Source organism: Stylophora pistillata, chromosome 5 (genome assembly GCF_964205215.1).
Source record: "Stylophora pistillata chromosome 5, jaStyPist1.2, whole genome shotgun sequence".
Classification (NCBI taxonomy): Eukaryota; Metazoa; Cnidaria; class Anthozoa; order Scleractinia; family Pocilloporidae; genus Stylophora; species Stylophora pistillata.
The window spans coordinates 7,605,424-7,627,923 of NC_142523.1; the positions used below are offsets into that span (position 1 = coordinate 7,605,424).

The window sequence follows — 22,500 nt, forward strand, 5'->3', positions numbered from 1 at the left end:
TCATAAATGATGTTAATGTGTTTTGGCGAGATTGTGTTCCCTCGGGGAGTTAGGAGAAGTGTTGGCTAGAATTGTTGCGAGGCTTCAGTAAACCCTGAATTTGATTCGACTCAGGCACGACGTCTGAATCTGAGAAAATTTCCTGCCGTGCTACAAACAGTATTTGTAGTTTAATGCTTGTGGACCACAAACTAAGTCCGTTGCACAGTTTAATACTGCAGCGCAAAACAATGGAAAAAGTAAAAAGGATACCTGCTCGAGCTAGCAACAGCTTAAGTTCACTTTGGTGGCTTCATCACCACTGATTCCGTATGATTCCAAATGCTCCAAAACATCCCTTAAGCAATCCCGGAGTGTGACGACCTCAACGTGAGTTGGATAATGACTGCTTGTTCCGTATGTTGAACACTGATCCACCAGCGATGAGAAAGAACAGGTACACAATGCCATTTTACAGTTTTACATACAGACAAGGAATTGAACCACGACATCGACAATTTATTTTTATTTTGACAAGCTGTAATTTGATCAACTGGATTTGTGATCACTCAGTTGACGTAACTTGGGTAGTCACTGCATCTTCTGCGGGGCGTACTGTAATCCACCGGCGATGGAAAAGAACAGGTACTGTACATGATTCTATCTTACAACATTACTTATTGACTCGCTCTGACAAGCATTCGCTAAAGGATGACTACAGTTTTCAATTAGACGTCGTCCATTATGATCAAATTAATGCTCGTTCAAAAATGTGTGTTGACGATCAGTAATAGATTTGATCACTTGCGGCCCATCTCAAATTGGTTCTCACACAAATGATTCTCGGAAAGTTCTTTAAAAAATGTGAACTTTCCTCGACGGATTTTTATATTGTTCTTTCGTCCAATATTTTTAAAGCAGAAATAAAAGAGTTTGAGGCGATTCTTTGTTGACCTGAACATGTTAAGCGTGACGGCTTAGGTCACTTACAACTCAATAAACTTGATAAATTGCATTCGTTGCCTTTTCCATGAATGCTGTGAATGATCCAAATAGCTTTCTTTTTCTTCATTTAAGCACGAAAATTTTTGTGTATATTTGATAAGAAGCAACTCAACACATTATTAATTTAAGTGTAAAGTAGCGGCGTTTTAGCCAACACTGACTGTTCTCGAAATGTTCTGAAGTTTGTAAATCCCGTCAGCCGTGTTAACATGTGTTCAGAGAAACGTGATTAAGAAAGATTAAAAGATTAAAAACTACTTTGCTTTAAATTCACAGCTTCACAGAAGAAACATAACGATGCTGACGCCGTTTAAAGGTCTTTTAATTTTTTCTGTGTACTTTCGACAAACTGACTATATAATTAGCTTGAAATGAATATCGATTCTGCACGCTTAAATGGCGCTTGGGTAGCATCACGTTTTATTCAACTACCGAGACGAGACTTAATTTCCAACGGCCAAACTTTCCAGGTCGATAGTTGGATAAATGAGCTCTCGTCTGATATGGTTTTAATGTCGAAATTTTTAGGTACCACGTGTCGTTTAAATCGGTAATAGTTAGCCTTCATTTTGTCTCCCAAAAAGACGTGCAAAATACACCTTTATAAAACGGCGATAAAACCCATACCAAGGAGAATTACAAGAAACTTTTTATATGCTTTTATTGTGCAGTGATATTATAATTACTGTGCAAAGTTTGATGGTGAATGGACTTGCTTAGTGCTGCTAACATCTTTCTAAAGTTGCGTGACGATTTGACCGTTTCGGCCACAGGCAGCCCAAGCTCACTGACAGAAAAGCGGACGTGACTCTTAACGTGTTGCGCAACGTTTTATATTTATAAAGGTTTGTATGGGATGTTATCGGTTTGCCTTAAAAGAGAGAAAAAATGTCTTTTTTTGAAATAAAATGGGCTTACCTTATTGCTTTGTTGTTTTCTTTGTTGATTCTGAGCGTCTCAGGCCATTTTGAAGCGTTTTCGGCGAGTTAGCGCTATGTTGGTGTTCAACTGCTAGAAGTCAATATGTACATACTGTGTATGTCATCACGTTCGCGTGGTCACGTCGCTGACGCCAGAACGCCACTTTTCAGGTTGAAGGTAGGACGCCACAAAAATATGCTGTTATTTTGTTTATAGGAAGTAAATTATTGACTCAAAACCATTGACTCAGTCTTGAAAACGATAAACGACGTGATTTTCGATTCTCGAAATATTCTGGCGGCTTCTCTAAAAAGCACTAGCCGTTCTTGAGGTCACGAACGCCTACCGGAAGTCATTAGAGGAACTATGTACATACTGTGCATATCATAACGTTCGCGTGGTCACGTCGCGGACGCCAGAACGCCACTTTTCAGGTTGAAGGTAGGACGCCACAAAAATATGCTGATATTTTGTTTATAGGAGATCAATTATTGACTCAAAACCATTGACTCAGTCTCATTGTGCACCGCCAAGAAACTTGGATTTCAAGGTAGGTATATAACAAGATTAACCACCATTTAGATGCATCTTCCTTGACAGAACAAGAAATATCGCTACATGTTGTCGCTTTCTGATCGATGTCCTTTGTTAGTCCCTTTTTAAACAGTCACAACAGAAAAGAGAAAGCAAATACCTTAACCAAATACCGAGATGATCACCCATCGCGGAAAACAAGAACATTTTCCAACCTTTTTGCACAGTAAAAAAAATATCTCTCAAAGTCTAACTTAGAGGCAAAGGGTTGCATTTAATTAAGACCATTTAATGAGTTTTAAGACTAAGGAAATAATAATAATAATAATAATTTTATTTATATAGCGCTAAAATCCACTAATTGTCCAAAGCGCTGTTACCCACCCAACCCACCCCAGGGGAGGACATCCATCACACAGTGATCTCGTGCGTGGGAAATTAACGTCTCCTGCCCCTAACCCTGCAGGAGACGGGACCTCCATTTATTCGTCCCTATCCGAGAAAACTAGAATATCTAACCAATTCTTGATGTTAAAGAAAGGAAGCATATTCTTCTCAGTTAATTTTAAGACCCTGAGTGTTGGTCCGGCCGGTATTGAACTCTCGACCTCCCGCACAGCAGTCCGGCGCTATCCCAATTGAGCTAACCAGGCGGCGGTACATATACATATGAAAGTACATATACTGCGGGACTTTTCAAAAGCCTTCAGCTGCTAATATTCATGCGTCATCACTTTCGATTTCTTCCAACATAACGTCCACCACAGGCTGTAGTATATTTTGGAAGACGCTAATGAGAAATTAAAATACAATGTCCTATGTATTGAGAAGAAAATGCAAAGAATACGCCTTTATCTGTTGTCAATTGACGGGTTGTATCTCTGAATATAGGCAATGTTGAAGTCTATGTAAATTCTGTTTGGAAATAGTTTCCGCTTTAACTCTTTCACACGTCCTAGATTTTTCCTAGCCTGAATGGGTAAACAACACTAGTGGTAATATTAAATTAACTACATCGTTCGTTTACAACTGCTACAGTGCTTCCGCAAATTCGGATTTGTCTTCTCATAAACTTCTTTAGGATCCCAAGGTTAATTTTCAGTTTTCATGCTATGATTCTTCAATAACTAGTCGTAGATTTTTGTCTTTTAAATCTGCATTAGTAAATGGTCAGAAAAATAATTTGGTCTCGTCCTTCTCGTCTCCATGTCTGAATGTAAATGTGGGGGTTTTCAGTGAAGAGTGATTGGCTGTTTTTAATTGCCGTGACTCGTGATTGTAAAAAGTTAAAAGCCGTGAAATGTGAATGATATGCCAGTCGCGATACGTGGAAGAAAGACACTATTTTCCGTTATTACTAAAAAGAAAACGCATTTTTTCCGTGAAAAATTACTTGCCGAAAATATAAAATCTCTTGACCTGGCCTGTTTGGTCAAGAAAGCCGGATTGATCAACGTTCTATTGTTTTGGGATCTGTCAATTTGATGCCAAAAGCACATCAGTATGAAGGTTTGTAGCCAATGCTTCTCGGCTTACCTCTCAAGCAAAAAAAAAAAACCACTTTAAAATCAGCGAGAGAGCCCACAATACGCCATGAATAAAGTCCTAAATGTAATAACCAAATGTTATTACATTTAGGACTTTATTACTTTAGGATAGTTATTACAATTAGGACTCAACAGAGCATACGTACCATATATTCTGTCATATTTTGTCATATTCTGTCATAAGGTTTACCTGTTTATGACAATTCACTGTTATTAATAGTGAATGTTACTAATTTTCTTCTAGGCCTTTGTTATCAATTCTTCACAATGTGGCATTTGGCTTTATTATTTTGGATTTCTGGCATTGCAACTCTGACAAAGGGTAATTTTTGTTGATTTTGATAAATCTGCAATTACTACATATGATGCCCGATCCTCGCAGTAGGTAGCACTATTTAAGCAATAGCGAAAATCAGACCTGAAAAAAATACAGGTCTGATTTTCGCTATTGCTTAAATAGCGCTATCTACTGCGAGGATCGTGCATCATATGTATCTACTACCGCAGTACAAAATATATGAAGTTCATATATTTTATTGTATCTCCTTTATCACTTTCACGGGTTTATTACGAATCAACCTAACGGTCTGCTCCCAGTTGGCTTGTTAGCTCAATTAGTAGAGCGCTGCACTAGTATCGCAGAGGACAGTGGTTCGAATCCCGTACAGGCCTGATTTTTTTCAGGTCTGATTTTCGCTATTGCTTAAATAGCGCTATCTACTGCGAGGATCGTGTATCATATGTATCTAATACCGCAGTACAAAATATATGAACTTCATCTATTTCATTGTATCTGCAATTACTGTAATAATGTAATATTGTTTTGTATAGATTTAACAGCCTGTACCTTTCACTTTTTTATTCCAATGACCTACTACTGATGCAATTATCCTTATGAGTTTGCACAAGGAGCCCAGACAAGCGACGAGTCTGGTTGTTTATTAGAAATATAAAGGAATGTATGGGAGAATATTGAAGAGTCTTATTATCGTAAACTTATATCATGAAATGTCTGAATTAAAGCTCAGAATAAATGTAAACCTACCTCACTTGCTGTGTATTGTCGTTTCTGTGGCTCTAAATGGCGAATTTGAGCGATTTGGTGGGTTTTGCGTCGACTGTTACTATACGTTATATGCCTCTCCTTTTGAGAAAAATTTTCTAAGACTTCGTTGTTTATGTAGTGATGACTCTGATTTCCACCACAAATCAGAGTCAATGTGCCAGTTTTTCGATAAACGTGGTTACCCTGTTTCTGTCGTTCAAGCGGGTTACCACCGCGCCCAACTTATTGATCGACATTCAGAACTACAAACGTCGCATAAGGAAGATTCCGACCGCATTCCATTCACTCTCACGTTTCACCCTCACAACCACTCAGTTAAATCCATCATTCTTAAAAACTTTAAATTACTTCAAAACGATCCAGAGAAGAGCACTATCTTTTCGCAGCCTCCGCTCATTTCATTCAAACGCGACAAAAACATAGGCAATTTTTTGGTCAGAAGTTCTTTTCAGACTAATGACCAACCAGGCACTTTTAAATGCGCTCGTGCACGATGCAAAACGTTTCCTTTCATTCAAAACACTGATAAAATATCAGGACCTAAACGATCCATTAAGATCACCGATCACTTCACGTGCACCTCCGCCAATGTAATCTATTGCATAACTTGCACTTATTGCAAAAAGATATACATCGGCGAAACAGGCAGAAGACTAGGTGACCGATTCCGAGAACACCTTCGAGACGTGGAAAGGAATGACAAGGACACATCGAAACGAGTCGCTCGAAATTTTAATTTACCTAATAGTTCTAAGCAACATATGGCAATCTGCGGTGTTCCCTTACACTTAGGTAGCACGGAAAGCTGTAAAATTCTTGAACAAAAGCTTATCTTTCATACCGGCAGTCTACATCCCACAGGCATCAACAAACGCTTTTCATTCCACTAATTTATTCTTGTTTTTCTCGTTGCCATGTTCCCACCAATAACGCAGCTCCATTTTCTGCCTTTAAAAGCACACACAACCCACAATTCCTCTATTCGCTCCGACGAAGGGCTAACGTTCGAAACGTTAGCCTTTGTAATCGTTACGGTGGCCAATTTACCATTTCAACTTTGTTGATATATCCAAATTATTTCGTTACCCCCACCGACGCAGTCCCAAACAGTTTCTTTAGAAACTATCAGCCTGAATATAAAATATGTCTTGAATATTAATGAGCCATAGATAAAACTGAAAGATGATATGCATCATTTAGTCAATATTATGCAAGAATGAGAGTACATTCTCAAATCATTTTGTGTCAACTGTGAACATTAAATATGCATTGCGTAGTTACAGTCATGTGCTTGTTGGTTATGAATATTGAATATGATGTAAAGGCAACACAGGAAAAAGGAAGCCATTTGGTATTTGATGAAGATAGCTTTCTTGGTCTTAAATCACATCTTTGTGTATTGATTGTGGGTGTTTTTATTATTCCAGGTCAAGGTGTTTTTCAGCCACAACCCGCCCCTCCTAGAATTGTAGGCTTCTTGGAAGGGAATTTGATTAAGCCAGAAGATGTTAAGTCTGGCAAAAAGTATGATGCTTCTAAGAACTGGGGCTTCAGACTCCCATGTGATGCACTGGGTGACAACCCACTAGAGTGGCGATGGCAGCATAATGAAACTGATATTACTTTTCCAAGTGCCAAGTACACACTTGGTGCTGATGGTTCATTAACTGGAAGTTTTCTGGAAGCTGAGAATAGTGGAAATTACCAATGTTTTGTCAAGGACACCACTGCCAACAAAGAAACATTCAGTAGAAAGGTGCAAGTCGCAGTAACATGTAAGTGACAAATGTTTGCTCCGGTGGTGGACCTTAATTAATTTTCAGCCTCAAATGAGTGACAGGGTAAAACTGCTTTCAAAATATATAGGCGGGAGGAAGGGGGGGGGGGGAAGGAATGTCTTTCTGAGGCCCAAGCATCTGATTGAGGTCCTGATCACTCAAGGTTTTGGTCAAACCATAGTTAGTAGAGGGGACTGGTTAGGAAGGTCGGTGAACTTCAAAAGAGGAGGTTATTGTTCGATTTTTTAGAAATCACGTGACCAATACCGTGCACAGCACAGGATTCAACTGAGATGTGGCGCCGGTTGTCACTTGAGTACGGTACGCTGTCTTGTGTTCTTTTCGGTGTTATTATGATAAAAAAAGAAAAAACAGTTGTAAATCGTAATAAAGCTACTCTAGATTAAGTTTAAAATGCCTGGCGATAATTGTTCCGTGGTTGGCTGTGGATCGTGCAGGCGATCGAAAGGTATAGGCATTTGGAAACTTCCCGCTCCGAGGAACGAAGTATACAAAAAGTGGAGAGCAGACTGGCTGAATGAACTCACAAAATCAAGAGAAGTAGACAAAGATTTCCAGAAACAAATTGACAGCGATAGAGTCTTTACATGCGAGAAGCATTTCGCTCTTGATGATATAGAAATTGGTAAGTATTCAGACTAAAGCTTGTGTGTGTATGGTGCTTACCAGTATGGAATGTAGGATTTTTGTGCGCGGCACAGCACAACCGAAGGTGTATGTGTAGTTAGTAGTTAGTAGAGGGGATTACAAACATCAGATGTGTGTTTATAACTTGGAACTGACGATGTTTACTTTTGTGTTCCGTGATGGCAACACATGTCTTGTACTAACCAAAGCTCTTCCGCCTTTCTTACTGATAGATAAATTATTTAACTTTGCTTTTAGTCGTGTCTTCAAAGATGACCAAGAAAAGACCGAAGTTTGGTTCTCTACCGACTCTAAATATGCCCCAAAAAAGCCACCAAAAGGAAAAGCTAGCGCCACGAAGACTGCTATCGATCGTGAAGGACTTGCCTGAAATCAAAAGAAAGAATGCTTGTTATAGTAACTTTGTAGAACTTTGCAAACGAGTTCATCCTTTGAAAACACTCAGTGACTGGTCAGTTCAAGAGTTAAATGACAGAATATTGCTGAGAAAGATGAAAAACACCTTTTTGTTGCCAGAAGTTGAAATCATGATAGATGACAGTTTGGGATACACAATTTCAATTTTTGGATGGCTCATACCTGAAGACCATGAACTGTATTCTAGATATTTAAGATCAGTCAGTAATATCACAGTTTCTGACCTTGTGAAAGATGTTGAAAGCCACTCCATATGTCCTGGAGTAATTCCACATGAACTATCCAATGCTGTAATACCCCACATCATCCCGAAATCTGTCGATCCACTATTCGACGATAGTTCATTTCCACACCAGCAGTATTGGAGAATGAGAGGATGTGAAATTTTAACAGAGGATGAGGGCCAGCAGTGTGCTGGTTGTTATGGATATTCACATGAGTCTCGGCTAAAAGAAAGGGCCAAGCAGAACAAACTAGCTAAGCCAGCGCATCTCAATACCCCAGTCTCTAAGACATCTCCAGAACGATTAAAACTGACTTTGCAGATGCAAAGATTGAAATGTGCAACCCTTGAAAAGAAACTTCAAGAAATGAAACTTGAAATCGAGAAATCAAGTGTTGAGATTGATCATGAACTCAGTAAAGACATGACTGATATACTTGGTCAGGCAGAGATCACACCATTCATGAGCCTATTTTGGCAACAACAAAAGAAACTCCACAACAGCACATCAACTGGTGTCAGATATCACCCAATGATAATTCGTTATTGTTTGTCATTGGCAGCCAAATCACCATCTTGCTACGAGGAAATAAGAAAAAGTGGGATACTAGTACTGCCAAGCCAAAGAACACTGCGGGATTATAGAAACTTTATTAGACCCAAAAGGGGCTTTCATGAGAATGTGATTGAAGAACTGAAAGCATTAACAGACAAGTACTTTGATGTGCAACGATATGTTGTCTTGCTATTTGACGAAATGAAAATCATGTCAAATCTTGTTTTTGATAAGGTCACAGGCGAATTGATTGGATATGTGGATCTTGGTGACCCTGATGTCAACTTTGGAGCTCTGGAAAAACTTGATGAGGTTGCAACTCATGCTCTTGCTTTCCTCATCAGAGGTGTTTGTACAGAGTTGAAGTTCTGCTTGGCCCACTTTTCTACCAATGGAGCTACTTCTGCCCAGATAATGCCATTGTTCTGGGAGGCTGTTGCTATTTTGGAGTTAACCTGTAACCTCTGGGTTATTGCTTCTACTTCAGATGGAGCCACACCAAATAGAAGATTCTACCGAATGCATAAGAGTCTAGATGGAAATGCTGACAAGGATGTGTGCTATCGCACAATCAATTTGTTTGCACCACAGAGGTTTATATACTTCTTCTCAGATGCCCCTCATCTTGTAAAGACCACAAGAAACTGTCTGTATCATTCTGGATCTGGTACTTGTACCAGGTATGAGTTTACAAAACAATTTCAAGATAAAAAGCAAAAGGAATTTTACTGTGCAGGTGGAGAGCTGTTGGCCTTTGCTGTCCCAGTAACAATAGGGGCAGCAGTTACGTCCAACAGCCAATAGAATGGTTATGATCAGGGCCCAGTTGTTCAAAGGCCGATTAGCTCTAACCCAGGGTTAAATTTTAATCCAGGTTTCTAAATTTCTCTAATCAAAAGCCATTTTGGGATAATTTAAATTGCCAAATGGGCAATCTTATATCCGTAACTGTTATTGGGACAGCAAAGGACAGCAGCTGTCCATCTACACACAAGAAATCCCATCTGCTTATTATCTTGCATTTATATATGTTTTACATTTTGCTGTTAATAACTCCTTATATGATATTGTAAGTTGGCAATGATTTGCTGCATACATATTAATGTTGACTGATTATTGTTTCCAGGTATATGTGGAATGATGGTCACTACTTATTATGGCAGCACATCACCCAAATCTTTTATCAAGATGCAGAGAATGGCTTGAAGTTGCTTCCTAGAATTACATATGAACATGTTAAGCTGAATTCGTACTCCAGCATGCGTGTCAGCCTGGCAGCTCAAGTGCTAAGTGCATCAATGGCAGCTGTTTTAAGATCATTTGGCCCTCCTGGTACAGCAGGTACAGCGAAGCTTTGTGAAATGTTTGACTCTTTCTTTGATTGCTTAAATGTACGCAGTAAAATTGAACATCAGAGGAAGAGAAAACCTTTCCTTGCTCCTTACACATCCACTGATGATCCAAGATTCCCTTGGCTTGAAGATGAGTTCCTTGGATATCTTAAGCAGTGGAAAGAATGCACACTCAACCGACCTGGGAATTTCACAGCCAATGCCAGAAATAGAATGTTTATATCTTGGCAGACATACGAGGGTCTACAGATTACATCCTATTCAGTTGTGGAAGCAACCAAGTTTCTTCTTAATGAGGGTGTTGAATATGTCTTAACTGAAAGATTCTGTCAAGATCCCATAGAAGAATATTTTGGCAGTCAAAGAAAACATGGAAGAAGATGTGACAATCCAGACATCAGAATGTTTGGGTACAATGACAACAACATTCGAATACAGCGATCTATATCATGCCAGTCTGGCAATACCAGGGGAAGGAAAGACAAAAGCAAGGCATGGGTCAATGTGACTGATGACGCTCTTCCCAAAAGAAAAAAACAGTGAGATTTTTAGAGAGTGATTGTCATATGACTGTGAAAAAAATAGGCAAACTATTTGATAGTCTGTAGAAAAAATAAGCCCATTTTTTTCTTTTATCTTTGAATTTCAACTTTTACAAACTGATTGGTCTATTTTCTCATGCCTATAATATTATGGAAATCACACTGTCTAAATGCATTGATTCTGATTTAAAGCCACAGCTACAGGAGTACTTCTCAGATCGAAACAAAGAGTAAACACACAAGTAGTACTGAACCTGTTCTTTACTTAATAGATAAAGATTTTGTCTTTCTTATCATGTTTCTAATGTTCTTTTCGTGCATTTTTGCACCAAAGAGTTTATAGTTTCTAACTGAAATTTTTTTTGATCCACGTATAAGGCCCCCCCCCCCCCCCCCGAGCTTATAAGCCCTGAGCTTATAGGCAGAGAAATATGGTATGTATGTTGAAGTTGTCCTAAATAATAAATGATAATCACTAAAAGCAATTCAGTCTAATTTTGCCTTAGTTCCTGTGGAGGGTCTAATGATGTCTTTGCGAAGTGCTTTTGATTTCAGCTGTTTTAGTTTTATCTTGTGTTTCTGTATTATGTCCTTTGCAAAAGAAAATGAGCAAACTTTTACTTCTGTTTCATAGCAGAAGGGTCTTCTAATTTCCCAGCCTTAAGTACAGACATGCTTGCTCAGTTTCTAATAATTTCTTTACAATTGCATGCTTGTTGTAAAGCTTGTGGAGTACAGAACCTCCAATGTACTGTAGTCCAGCTTTTTCTTTATCGGACAGTTTAGTCAATGAAACACACGTATGACTTGCAAGTAATTTCTCTTCAGCACTATGTGCAAGCATGCTGTCAGCAACCTTAGTTGAAAGTAGGGTAGCAGCATTCCTTGATAATCCTTCAAAATGCTTCGCAGAATGCAAAGCAATATTTGATTAAAAAGCAGCATAAAATCTCTCAACGTTTCCAGAGTTGACTAAACGGTTATATAAGTTCTGAATTTCAAAGAATTCTGATGTTATGTTGCAGTTGTAGGACTTGATTCTTTTTTCAGCTGTGGGTACATTTTGCAGTCGCACAATTTTAATTTGGCTTTCTCGACAATCCTTGAATAAGTTTCGACTGTTAAATAGCTCTGTCGTTTCCCTTGGTCTTCCTTTTCGATAACTTTGTGCTTTACAGTTATGTGGCGTTTCAGTCCACTCTTGCTCTTGCATTTCTTGTGGCAATGTTGACATACAATGCTTTCGAGTTGAACCTGTCATCGGTGCAAACAAAAAGTTCGCGTTGATAGCGTTTAGTTAAGAGTTAGCTTTCATTTATAAAAATAAGGATACAATCCAAGCACAATCAACAAAGTGGTCAATAATAATAAAATTGCTGATTAAGATAAGTATTTCGCACTTAGTTCGCAATAAAAAGACGGTTTCAAGCTTGAGCACAAATCAGAATTGATCGAGTGACGGGTGATCTTTTCCTTGCTTACGCTAAAACATTTGATTTTGAGCAGATTTAAACTCTTACTTCATCGGCAGCTTCTTCAAAGTGTTAATCGATTTCTTCTTCATCTAAAATTTCTAAGACAGCGTCGAAATCGTCTCCAAACAAAAATAAATCGATCATCTCAGCCATGTTTATCTTGATGTGTGCACGGTACTGGTCACGTGATGGTACGGTTCAACCTCAAAAGCGAAACAATAGGCCGGCCCTTTGAAGTTAGCCGGCTTTCCAAACCAGTCCCCTCTACTAACTATGGTCAAACTGACAAATGAATACAAGAACTGTCCTGAATAGTCCTGATGTGACATTCATGTACTGCTGCCTTAATTTGTTGACATTATATACTTGAAAATATTTAGAGCTAGCAGAAGTAAGAACCCTCTGTTAAGACCTTCTGAAAGTTTGTCACAGCTAGTATCATCTTTAAAAACTAAAACCAATCCTAATGTAGACTCTCTTGTTTCCTGGTTATCATGAAGTTTGCCAGAGATGAATTTTTGAGAAAAGGGTGATATCCTTGCACAAAATAACTTGAAGTTGGTATTTTGAACAAGTATTATTAGAATTTAAATGTTCAGCACTGTTTTATGGATCTGTTAATTTTGGAATTTTTGTTAATATTCTTCATTTCCTTTAGATGTTGATGATTTTGTCTCTAAAACATACATTACACGGACAGTGAAACTTGGGGATCCTTTTTCTTTTGATTGCCCACCACATGGTGGCAGTTATGGTGCTTCTTATACTTGGGCAAATAAGGAAAAAATCCGGCTTAACAGAGGAGAACATGTAGCCATAACCCCAGTTGGTACACTACACATCATGTTCATCACCCAAGCTGATGTGGACAAAATCTCAGCATTGGAAGGAATTGCTTGTACCATTGTTGCAGCAAATGCCATCTACCAATCTGGCCTTCTGACTGTGACTAGAAGCAGTCCAGGTGAAAATAGTTATTATAATATTTTACATCTTTCTAATTTTATTTATGCTCACAGTGCTTTAGTTTTTATAAATGTACAAAATGTGTCCTAGCTTACCATGGAGCTGTCAATATCTCAGAGAAAGAGCAGAGGTGTTTTTAAACTAGTCTGTTTACAGACCCAGATGCCTCAGATGAGCATACATATAGTACTGGCTGTAGGGATAGCAGTACCTAAACACGCACAAATTGTATGCAAGATGGCGGATTTATGTGCAAGTTATGCGTGCGTAAAATTTTACACAAACTATTTCACGTAACTTAAAGTACACGCAGTCTGCTTGTAATTTGACTTAAGTAAGAATTACCGTGTCCATTACATGTGGCTTGCATGTATTTTCCACCTAGCTGTGAACATGAGTTCAACAGTGGAAGTTAGAATCTCAGTCAGTGTATTTCAATGTTTGAGAAATTGAGCCTTGCGTGTGTGTTCTTGGAATAAGGTTTTATCGTCGGATTGCTTTCCCCTTTTAAACTTTTTCCCCGCATTTCAAACCACGCTAAGTGAAATTTCCTTTATAGGGGTATACCAGATTCGATTGATTAAAAATCAAAAGTTTTACTTTTAATGAGTAAACGATCGATGGAAATGCTTGAGATCATGTGACATAACCAAATTAACCAAAGTCAGAACCTGTGGTGCTTTGGTTTAGACATTCAATTTGCTAGCTTAGTTTGAGCAATGGCACACAGTACAAAAGCAAAAGGTTAGATTCCAGTGTAAACGGGATTACTTCAAGCATTCATGTCAATATTCAAGAAGGAAGTTTTATACACTTTCATGCACGTAGGGTTTACAAGTGGGTCTTGTTTATGTTCCGCTACGAGTAAATGTGTGTTATTTTGAATTCTGTTCCCATGATTGTTTCCACATTTTTAAAAATGCAATATATTGGTTAAAATTATCCCCCCCCAGCAATACAGTCTAGATCAACAGAATTGTATTTTAACAACAGCAAAGTAAAACTTTTAATAAAGCTAGACTATTCAGTAAAGTATGACTCACATGTTTTTAATATTCTAAAAATTACACGTATGTACTTAGTGTGCATAAAAATCAAACTCAACAGCAAGTGTCATGAGAATTTAAAACATTTCTTTCTCTGGTTAAACTTAAAACACCAAGTGTTTAAAGGTGAAACTGGATGCTGCGTGGAATGAAGTAGCGAGTGTTTAAAACCACGACACAGTTCATTGATGCTCGCAGGATATTTTATTTTAGGTCGACAGACTAAGTTTGTTTGGGCAAAAACATTGATGCCTTAGACCACGAAGGTAATATGCTGTTGGCACAAAAGTCTTGGTCTTATATTCAGATCAAGGGGAAGGTGATAAAGGCGAACACACAATCATGCGTTTTAGCATGATCCTAAAATAGATTGTCAGTGCGCTCATTCACGAGCAAAAATGAAATGGTTAGAGTAAAATGAAATGAATGACAGGGTAGCATATCTTTACTCTTACGTGTAATTTATAATTATTGTCGCTTAATTTCACTTGTTCAAACTAATCACGAAATGAAAGTGAAATGTAAACAAATGCAAACATAAGGTGAGAAAGCCAATTTGTGATGTTCAGATGACAGATATGCAAGCAAAAACCTTTTGATGAAATTTTGAAATACAAAGTCGAAATTGTATGTTCTTCGAAAACCAGCAGTGCTGTTAGACGTGCAAGATTTTTCTGAAAGAAAAAGCCACCTATTACTTCGGCTAGTAATTGATATTCAGCAGTAAATACTCTGCCCTCTTTTACACGAAACTCTGCGAGTAAAAATTAATTTCACATGCACTATGAAGAATTTGCATGTAATTTTTTACACGTATTTTTGTGTATTTCTTTTACTTGCACATGACATGCACATAATTTGTGTAAATTGCATGAAATATGTTACATTTACACTCATGAAACATGTCTGTAATGCTGCTGTTCCTTAAGCCAGTATACTTAACAATTATTCCACGAGCGCGCGTTGGATATGAGATGATAGATCGCCAACGAGGTGCGTAGCGCCGAGTTGGCTATAATCATCTCACATCCAACAAGCGCGAGTGGAATAATTGTTTTTATTAAAAACGCCCCCAAGATATTAGGCAAGTCTTTACATTAGACAAATTGTTTAGCTCCCTTTTAATTTTAAGCTGACGCGTACGCCTACCATATTTGTAGATTATGGTATATTGGCTCATATACCATAATGGCTAAGCCAATAAAAAGTCTTGAATTGCATTATCCAATGATCCAGTTTTTAATAATGTACATATAGATGTATCTTATGTTATAACAACATTGCTGCATTAACAAATACATAAACTACATAAAAGCTAATTTATACTAATATTAATGAATTAATGGATGAATTTTTAAAGCGTATGATGGAAAAAGAAATAAACAGTTTTTGTATAGCCTGCCATGAGTCTCCTATGGAGTAGCTCAGTGCTAGAGCATCTGATGTATCAATTAGAAGGTCACAGTACATGTAGGTTTGATTCCTATTGGAGCGCTTGGCATTCTTTTTTCTCTGAGAATGCCCGTGCTATTCTCTGAATATATCAGCATTTGTTTATTGTTGTTTCTTTTGCTTTTGTCATTGTTATCATCACTACTGTTACTATAATTATTATCATAGTTTATATCATTAACTAAGTACATGTAAGTACATGTGTACATATATGCGTGTAGGTTTAGCGTTATTACGGTACCGTTTATAATTGTATTTATTTCTTTCGTGTTTGATATTTAGTTGACCCTGGGACACAAAAAACACCTTCCTGGGAAGTAAATTCATTGTCGAAAGTCTTGAAGTAGCTGTTGAGGGAAGAAACAAGACTCTTTACTGCCTGGCTGTCGGAAGGTGATCTAGCTATAGAATGATGGTTTGCTAAAAGAAATTTAAACCCTTTCTCTCCCAAGATCTTGATATCAGTTATTTCCAGTCATTTTTGTAATCTCATCAGCACTGGCATGTTCTTGTACATTAAATTTTGCAGAATGTTTTTTTTTTCTGACAGATTTGTGAATCACTAATTTCAAGGTTAAAGTTTTCAAATCGGTTGCGTTTTTATTTTGTTTGGAACAAAAAGTATCATGATGGATTTCTCTGTTTTTGATGACATTGAGCGCCATACAGTGTGATTTGATTAACCTAAACCACTTTTCCCTCAGAGATCTATCTTGTATTCTGACATGATCGCCAATGATTTTTGTGCTCTTTATGGTGTAGTTTTTCCATACTGTTCTGACTATGAGTTCCAGAAGTGATGGAACATGTAACTTCTCCCTTAAATATCCAAACATTATCCATCGAACAGGTAATGAAAACACTCAAACTTATTAAGTAGAAATTATTTACAAAGTAATGTGTAACAGTTAGAGAGGAGAATAATGTTACAAGTAACAATCAGATCTCAGTAGTTAAACGGTAAAGACAAGTATCCTTGGAGTTACTATTTCTAATACTCAATACTTTATCTTTAAAAACTCCGAGGCCTGCTCCCAAAATAACTTGGAAGAGAGATGGTCAGAAAATTACAAGTGGGCAAAATAGCTATGACATCCCAGACTTATTCTTTGGACGGCTGTTGATTATCATGGACGTAAAGAAAGACAAACATGAATCTACCAAGTACACATGTGAGGCAGAGATTTCAGTGAACAGTGGGAACCCTCTGAGTCACAAAATAAATCTGAAAGTTGAAGGTATGCATGCATGGTAATGCACATGGTACATGTATGTTGATTGTGCAGTCAACTCTTTTTCCAGGGGACACCCTTGGGAATTATCCGTTAGTAAAGCTGTACAATTATTCCCATGAGCAGACACTAAAGAAACAGTGCGAATGTCCACCATGACGAATGTGGCCATAACGTGGCACTACAAATGTAATGTCGGAGTATTGATAATATGAAATAAATGGACGCTTTGTTTTTTAATTACTGAGACTTGTGGAAATTTGACAAAACCAGTCCCCACTGTTGTGTTCTGTCAAAGATGGTATTTTTGTTGATTTGCAATTTTAAGACAATTTTCAGCGCAAAGTCAACCATTATGTACTGTGTCTGCTTATGAGAGAGCATAAACAAAAGAAAATCCAATTTTTTACTTTCAAAAGTGTCCCTGTCTGCTCATGAGAGATTGTCTGCTTACAGGAATGTGTAAATACTTAGACCTCGAACAAAAATATTGTAAGCAAGAAAGGACTTTTTCTTTTTCAACAGACATGTCTTGTAGGCGCAACTAAACATGTAAACGTAATGGGGGTAGAGAGCATAACTTGGAGAATTTTAGTAGTTTCTCCCTCCTCCGGTGTTTAACCATTATTTTTACACCTCGATATCATGAGTAATTCTCCTTAGATTGTTGGCCAAAATGACACTGGCAAATTTGACAACCATTTGCCAAAATCGTGAAATCCACGAACATTCACTTGGTTTGAATAAATTTCGTCAAATCTGCCATCTTCGCAAATGGGCGCATTTCTGGACATAAGTACTCACAAGAAAGAGAGAGAGAGAGAGTTAAACCAGGCTCAGTGAAAACATGGAAAAAAATTATTTGATCCTTTACCTCCAGACATCAGTATGCATATTCTCCATACTGCTCCCTATACATATTTTACAAGGTGCTGACAAGGAAAATTGTTGAAGAATCAAAAGCACCTTTATTTGGTGATCATTTTCTTAGTTCCCATGACCTTAATGTGTGATTCAGGGATGATATTGCAAGGAGAAATTAAATGCTAATCACTCTCAGGGGTTAAAAGGTTAACGTTGACGTGTCGAAGGTTGAAAAGTTTCTGTCAGTACTATAAGCTAGAGAATAAATTTTTTTCTTCTTTGGCTAGCCGCTCCGCGGTGGCACAACAAAGCTCCCGATTCGAAGTTAGAGGTAGACATTCAAGGGAATGGCTCGTTGCTTTGCGATGTATATGCTGATCCTGTACCATCTTTCAAGTGGTACAAAGATGGAAATAGAATTCTCTCATCTAAGTAAGTAAACACTGGCTGGGGTGGTGACTTTTGTACTGAGACATGCACTGTTTAGAGGTGGAGCCCTCTGGTATGCACCCTCCGGTATGTACCCTCTGGTATGCACCCTCTGGTATGCACCCTCTGGTATGCACCCTATGGTATGCACCCTATGGTATGCACCCTCTGGTATGCACCCTCTGGTATGCACCCTCTGGTATGCACCCCTATTCTCGGTTTTCAGCTGACGTCATAAGTTTATGCAAATTTGGTTTCCGCCATGTTGGTGCCCATGCGAGGTGTGAAATTATATGGAAATGTATGCCATTTCTGAGCGCTCGCGTTCAAAGTCTTCAAATAATTCATCTTTCCAATGGATATTTCCCAAGAAAACGACCCAAAATCACAAGGTCAGATACCAGTGCTTTCATCCTACGCAAATAACCTCGAAAGCCACGTCCGAGAGCGCTATTTGAAGAAAATTTCTGTGGTTGGCGTAGATCCAGCGGCCATACCGAGCGAGCAGTTCAGTTCAGAATGTTTGCCTCCTATAGAAGTCTCGGACTTGCTGTCCTATTTAGTTTTGGAGACAAGCTATTACACAAACAAGCAGTTCAAGGCCTTCAAAAGTTTGGAGGCGTACAATCAGATGGTTTCTGGATTTGTTGCGTCAGTTCAAGGGAAAGAAATAGCGGGCAAGATTGTTGTTGTGGCCAAGGTGAGACATTCGCAGCGAATGAACGATCCTCTTGTGAACATTTGGATCATTGTAGAAAAGGACGGCACCATTATTTCTGCCCATTGCTTAGGCTGCAAGGCAGGACTAGCTGAATCCTGTTCCCATGTAGCGAGCGTGATGTTTTACATCGAAGCTGTGACACGGATTCAAGGAAAGCTCGCCTGTACTCAAACAAAATGCACGTGGATTTTGCCAACATATGTCAACGAAGTACCATATGCAAAGGTAAGGGACATTGACTTTTCCTCGGCAAAAAAACTCAAAAGCTCGCTTGAACAGAAAATCGAGACATCACATCAAAATACTGGCGAAGGAAGCAAAATCCTGGACGAACGGTGTGATCAAACATTTATATCTAATGCGATTCCATCAGATGGGGAAATGCAGCAGGTCTATGCCAAGCTAAACGCTTGCAAAATCAAAGCTGTAGCACTTAGCTTAATTGATCCCCATGCTGACCAATTTATTGATGAAAGCCGCACACTGCCAATCATTCCTGATTTATTTGAAACGAAAAATCTTGAGCTGGATTACCCGGAATTAATCAAAATGTGTGTTGAGGTAACATTGGGTGTTTCTGAGGAACACATCAGAAAAGTAGAAATCAGCACACGAACTCAAGCAAGTGGTTCTGGTTTTTATAGACATCGTGCTGGTAGAATTGGTGCATCTCAGTGCTTTTCAGCCTTTCACACAAACCTTGCCCAGCCCTCCCAGTCTTTGATAAAGACAGTTTGTTATCCAAGCCTCTATAAAGTCAACACTAAAGCTACGAGGTATGGGCAGAAGCACGAAGTCGATGCCATAAAGGCATATGAAGCATCCATGAAAGCTCGTCATGTGAACTTAGAAGTCAAGAAGTGCGGGTCATTCATCAACCAAGAGAATCCATTTCTTCATGCCACTCCTGACTTTCTCGTGTCATGTGACTGTTGTGGAAGTGGATGTGGGGAAGTTAAATGTCCAGTAGTCATCATTGACAGCAACTTTGATGACTATGTTCAACATAAAAATTCCTGCCTGGAAAAAGTAAATGGGAATTTACAGCTGAAACAGAGCCACAGCTACTACTATCAAGTACAGCAGCAGCTTTTCTCAGTTCCAGATCTTCAGTATGATGACTTTGTGGTGTATGCCATTGATAAGGCAAAAAAAACTCACTTGTTTGTGCAGCATGTATATCCAGATGTGCAGCACTGGAACTCTGTTTTGCCTAAACTAGAAACTTTCTGGAGAATATGCATTCTCCCAGAGATTTTGGGACGGTGGTACACCTGAAGGTGCACACTACCACCTACATTACCGAGCAAGGATGCCATTTGTTTTTGCCGAAGAGAAAGAGACGAGGACAGCATTTTGTGTAGTAACAGTGACTGCCCTTATCAAAGGCTTCACCCTTCTTGTCTCTCTCTCACCTCCATTGCAATGCCAAAGACCTGGTACTGCCCTCACTGCTGCAGACTGCCTCAGTTCAAGAGGAAAGGGAATACCAGAAAATCCCCAAGACCTACTGTTGTGTCAGATCAAGCAGTAATGAAACATGACAGCATTTGTATTTGCAAGGCAAAGCCTACCCCTACAGACAAGTTAGTTGAGTGCCATGGAGAAAGCTGCACAAATGGAAAATACTTCCACCTTGCTTGTCTTGGTTTGAAGCGATATCCAAACAATCACAGAACAACCTGGAAATGCCCTCCATGCAAAAAGGTCACCCCTGCCCAAGCTAATGACACCTTTATCACTTGTTCTTCTTCATCAGATTCCTCCAGTAGTGAGGATGAAAGTGATGTTGTCATTACGAAAGTCCTCCAGGGTGAAACTGGTAAGACCAGTGCATTAGCAAATCTATCGGACAACCATTTTGATTTAATTGTTAATCCTACTGGATGGCTGGACTGTCATATCATCCAACAAGCCCATGTATTATTAAAACAGGAGAATCCGACAATCGCAGGTTTTCAGCGACCGACACTTGGCCCCGTTAGAAATTTTGATGTTGTTAGTGGTGAATTCGTTCAAATTTTGCACACTGGGAACGATCATTGGGTGTGTATTAGCTCAATAGGATGTGTGCCTGGACATGTAAACCTTTTTGATAGCCTCTATCATGACTCAGTCATTATTCAAGAAGTAGAGGAACAAACAAATGATTTATTAGGGGGACGCTTGATTGCTCTTGACCCAAAGCCAGTGCAGCAACAAACAAATGGCAGTGACTGTGGGGTTTTTGCAGTTGCATTTGCTACCTGCTTGGTCTTTGGAGTAGACCCCACATATATAAATTTTGATGTTCAAGGTATGAGACCTCATTTGGCAGCATGTCTAAGAAGTGACAGAATCAGCTTGTTTCCTTCATTTTGAAAACATATGCCTATTTTTCAACATGAAAAGGAACATGGAAAATCCTCTGTAATTTTGTATAATATAATTTTGAGATATTTCAGTTTTGAATCTGTGGCTTTGAGTTAAAGCAATTCAGACAAAGCCTTCTCATAGGATATCTGGCAGCTATTGTGTGGTTCCAGAAAATATCCATACCTCCCCCATGGAAGGTTTTTTGTTTGAACCCACCCCCCTCCTCAAAATTTCTAATGACCTTCCATGGGGTGGGTATAGATATTGTCTAAAAACACACATTCCCACCTCCCTAGGATGTAGCCTACAGGCCCTTACTTGGCTGTAGCTGTGAAAATATGTGAAAAACAGAAAATATTGTAATGATGAAACTGTTAAAGCCTGCAAATTTTAAACTGAACCCCCAATTTTTACATCCTAAGTATATCCCTGGCTAAGACTATGTACACTACAATTCACAATTACATAAATTTTGCAATCTAGTCCTACCCCACTAAGGAAGAACAATAACATGTGAACTGCATATAATGAATGAATGTTTATTTATTTTTTAATTTTCATTCCTTGGCTGCCTCATTTGCTTAATGAAACTGGTGGCAACTTGACAACTAATTGTAATAATCGAGACCAGAGGCAGTTCAATAAAACTTTTGCAGTTGTAATTCAAAAGTGTATGTATTGTCTCAGAGGTTGAAAACAATAGCTATGGTTGTCAATTACACTTGTAAGAGTTTTATTGAATTGAACCCTGAATTACATTCAGACATATTAAGTTTCCCTTATTTAGTTGTTTTTTGTTTGTTTCAAAAGGCGAAATTCAAAGAAAATGTTATACCTAAACATAAAAGGGAAAGGACTTTTAAAAGGGCAGAGGTCGTTCATTTTACAGGGGAAGTAAATTCTGTTGTAAAATGAGGAAATCCAGTGGCCAAAGTGATGATATAAAAAATCTTTCATATTTCATATCCAAAATCATACCACACATTGGATCTACTGTAAATCCTCTATTAAGCCAGCCCTCTTTAGAGGAAGAAATTTATGAAACCACCCACAAAAAGATACCTTATACATGGAACTTTAGCCACACCTTTATTTTGTGATTTTGAGGTTCACAAATAATTTTCCATGACATTTAAATTTAGTGATTGTGTGAAAATTCTGTATTTTGAGTCATTTTAATGTCACATTTTTGAGTGAGAGGATCTTTGCTCTTAGCAATGTTATGCAAAAAGTCTTTGAACTAAGAAATGATTTTAAAAATTCACACATTTTCAACAGCCCAGTTGCATGAAATTGGTTTAAAAAGCTACTTATGTAGCTTAAGGTCAAATATTCAGATTTAAGTTAACGCCCACAATTTACTTTCTTTTG

The 22,500-nt window shown here is 38.4% G+C and overlaps 3 protein-coding genes and 2 pseudogenes across 7 annotated transcripts in view; 2 read left to right on the top strand and 3 right to left on the bottom strand.

Annotated features, from left to right (window-relative positions):
* Positions 1-2,167, bottom strand: part of LOC148730057 (uncharacterized) — a 7,122-nt pseudogene extending 4,955 nt beyond the window's left edge. Inside the window, exon 1 of the transcript XR_016001095.1 lies at positions 253-2,167. The product of XR_016001095.1 is annotated as an uncharacterized LOC148730057 (transcript). The remainder of the gene's footprint in view (positions 1-252) is intronic.
* Positions 2,168-2,315: 148 nt separating this feature from the next.
* Positions 2,316-16,766, top strand: LOC111347039 (fibronectin type III domain-containing protein-like). 3 transcript variants are annotated; one of them, XM_088759801.1, is made up of 6 exons: positions 3,141-3,948; positions 4,231-4,308; positions 6,480-6,827; positions 12,723-13,028; positions 15,811-15,921; positions 16,555-16,766. In XM_088759801.1, the coding sequence occupies exons 1-5, from the start codon at positions 3,924-3,926 to the stop codon at positions 15,873-15,875; spliced, it is 822 nt and encodes a 273-aa protein (XP_088615927.1). In that variant the 5' UTR covers positions 3,141-3,923; the 3' UTR covers positions 15,876-15,921; positions 16,555-16,766. The 3 variants fall into 3 exon arrangements, with proteins under 3 accessions (XP_088615929.1, XP_088615926.1, XP_088615927.1); XM_088759803.1 differs by lacking the exons at positions 3,141-3,948; positions 15,811-15,921; positions 16,555-16,766 and adding an exon at positions 2,316-2,455 and having other exon boundaries at positions 12,723-14,062; XM_088759800.1 differs by lacking the exons at positions 15,811-15,921; positions 16,555-16,766 and having other exon boundaries at positions 3,139-3,948; positions 12,723-14,062.
* On the top strand, positions 7,090-10,887 carry LOC111340701 (uncharacterized). The gene is made up of 3 exons (XM_088759791.1): positions 7,090-7,476; positions 7,737-9,375; positions 9,822-10,887. The coding sequence occupies exons 1-3, from the start codon at positions 7,245-7,247 to the stop codon at positions 10,588-10,590; spliced, it is 2,640 nt and encodes an 879-aa protein (XP_088615917.1). The 5' UTR covers positions 7,090-7,244; the 3' UTR covers positions 10,591-10,887.
* Positions 10,648-12,340, bottom strand: LOC148730058 (uncharacterized; annotated as a pseudogene). Its single transcript, XR_016001097.1, has 2 exons — positions 12,110-12,340; positions 10,648-11,843 (listed from the first exon to the last, which is right to left on the bottom strand). The product of XR_016001097.1 is annotated as an uncharacterized LOC148730058 (transcript).
* Positions 16,767-19,258: 2,492 nt separating the features above from the next.
* LOC111342582 (uncharacterized) overlaps positions 19,259-22,500 on the bottom strand; it is a 5,419-nt gene continuing 2,177 nt past the window's right edge. The window contains exon 2 of the mRNA XM_088759799.1: positions 19,259-19,794. Coding sequence (XP_088615925.1) covers positions 19,748-19,794 — 47 coding nt within the window. The 3' untranslated portion in view covers positions 19,259-19,747. The remainder of the gene's footprint in view (positions 19,795-22,500) is intronic.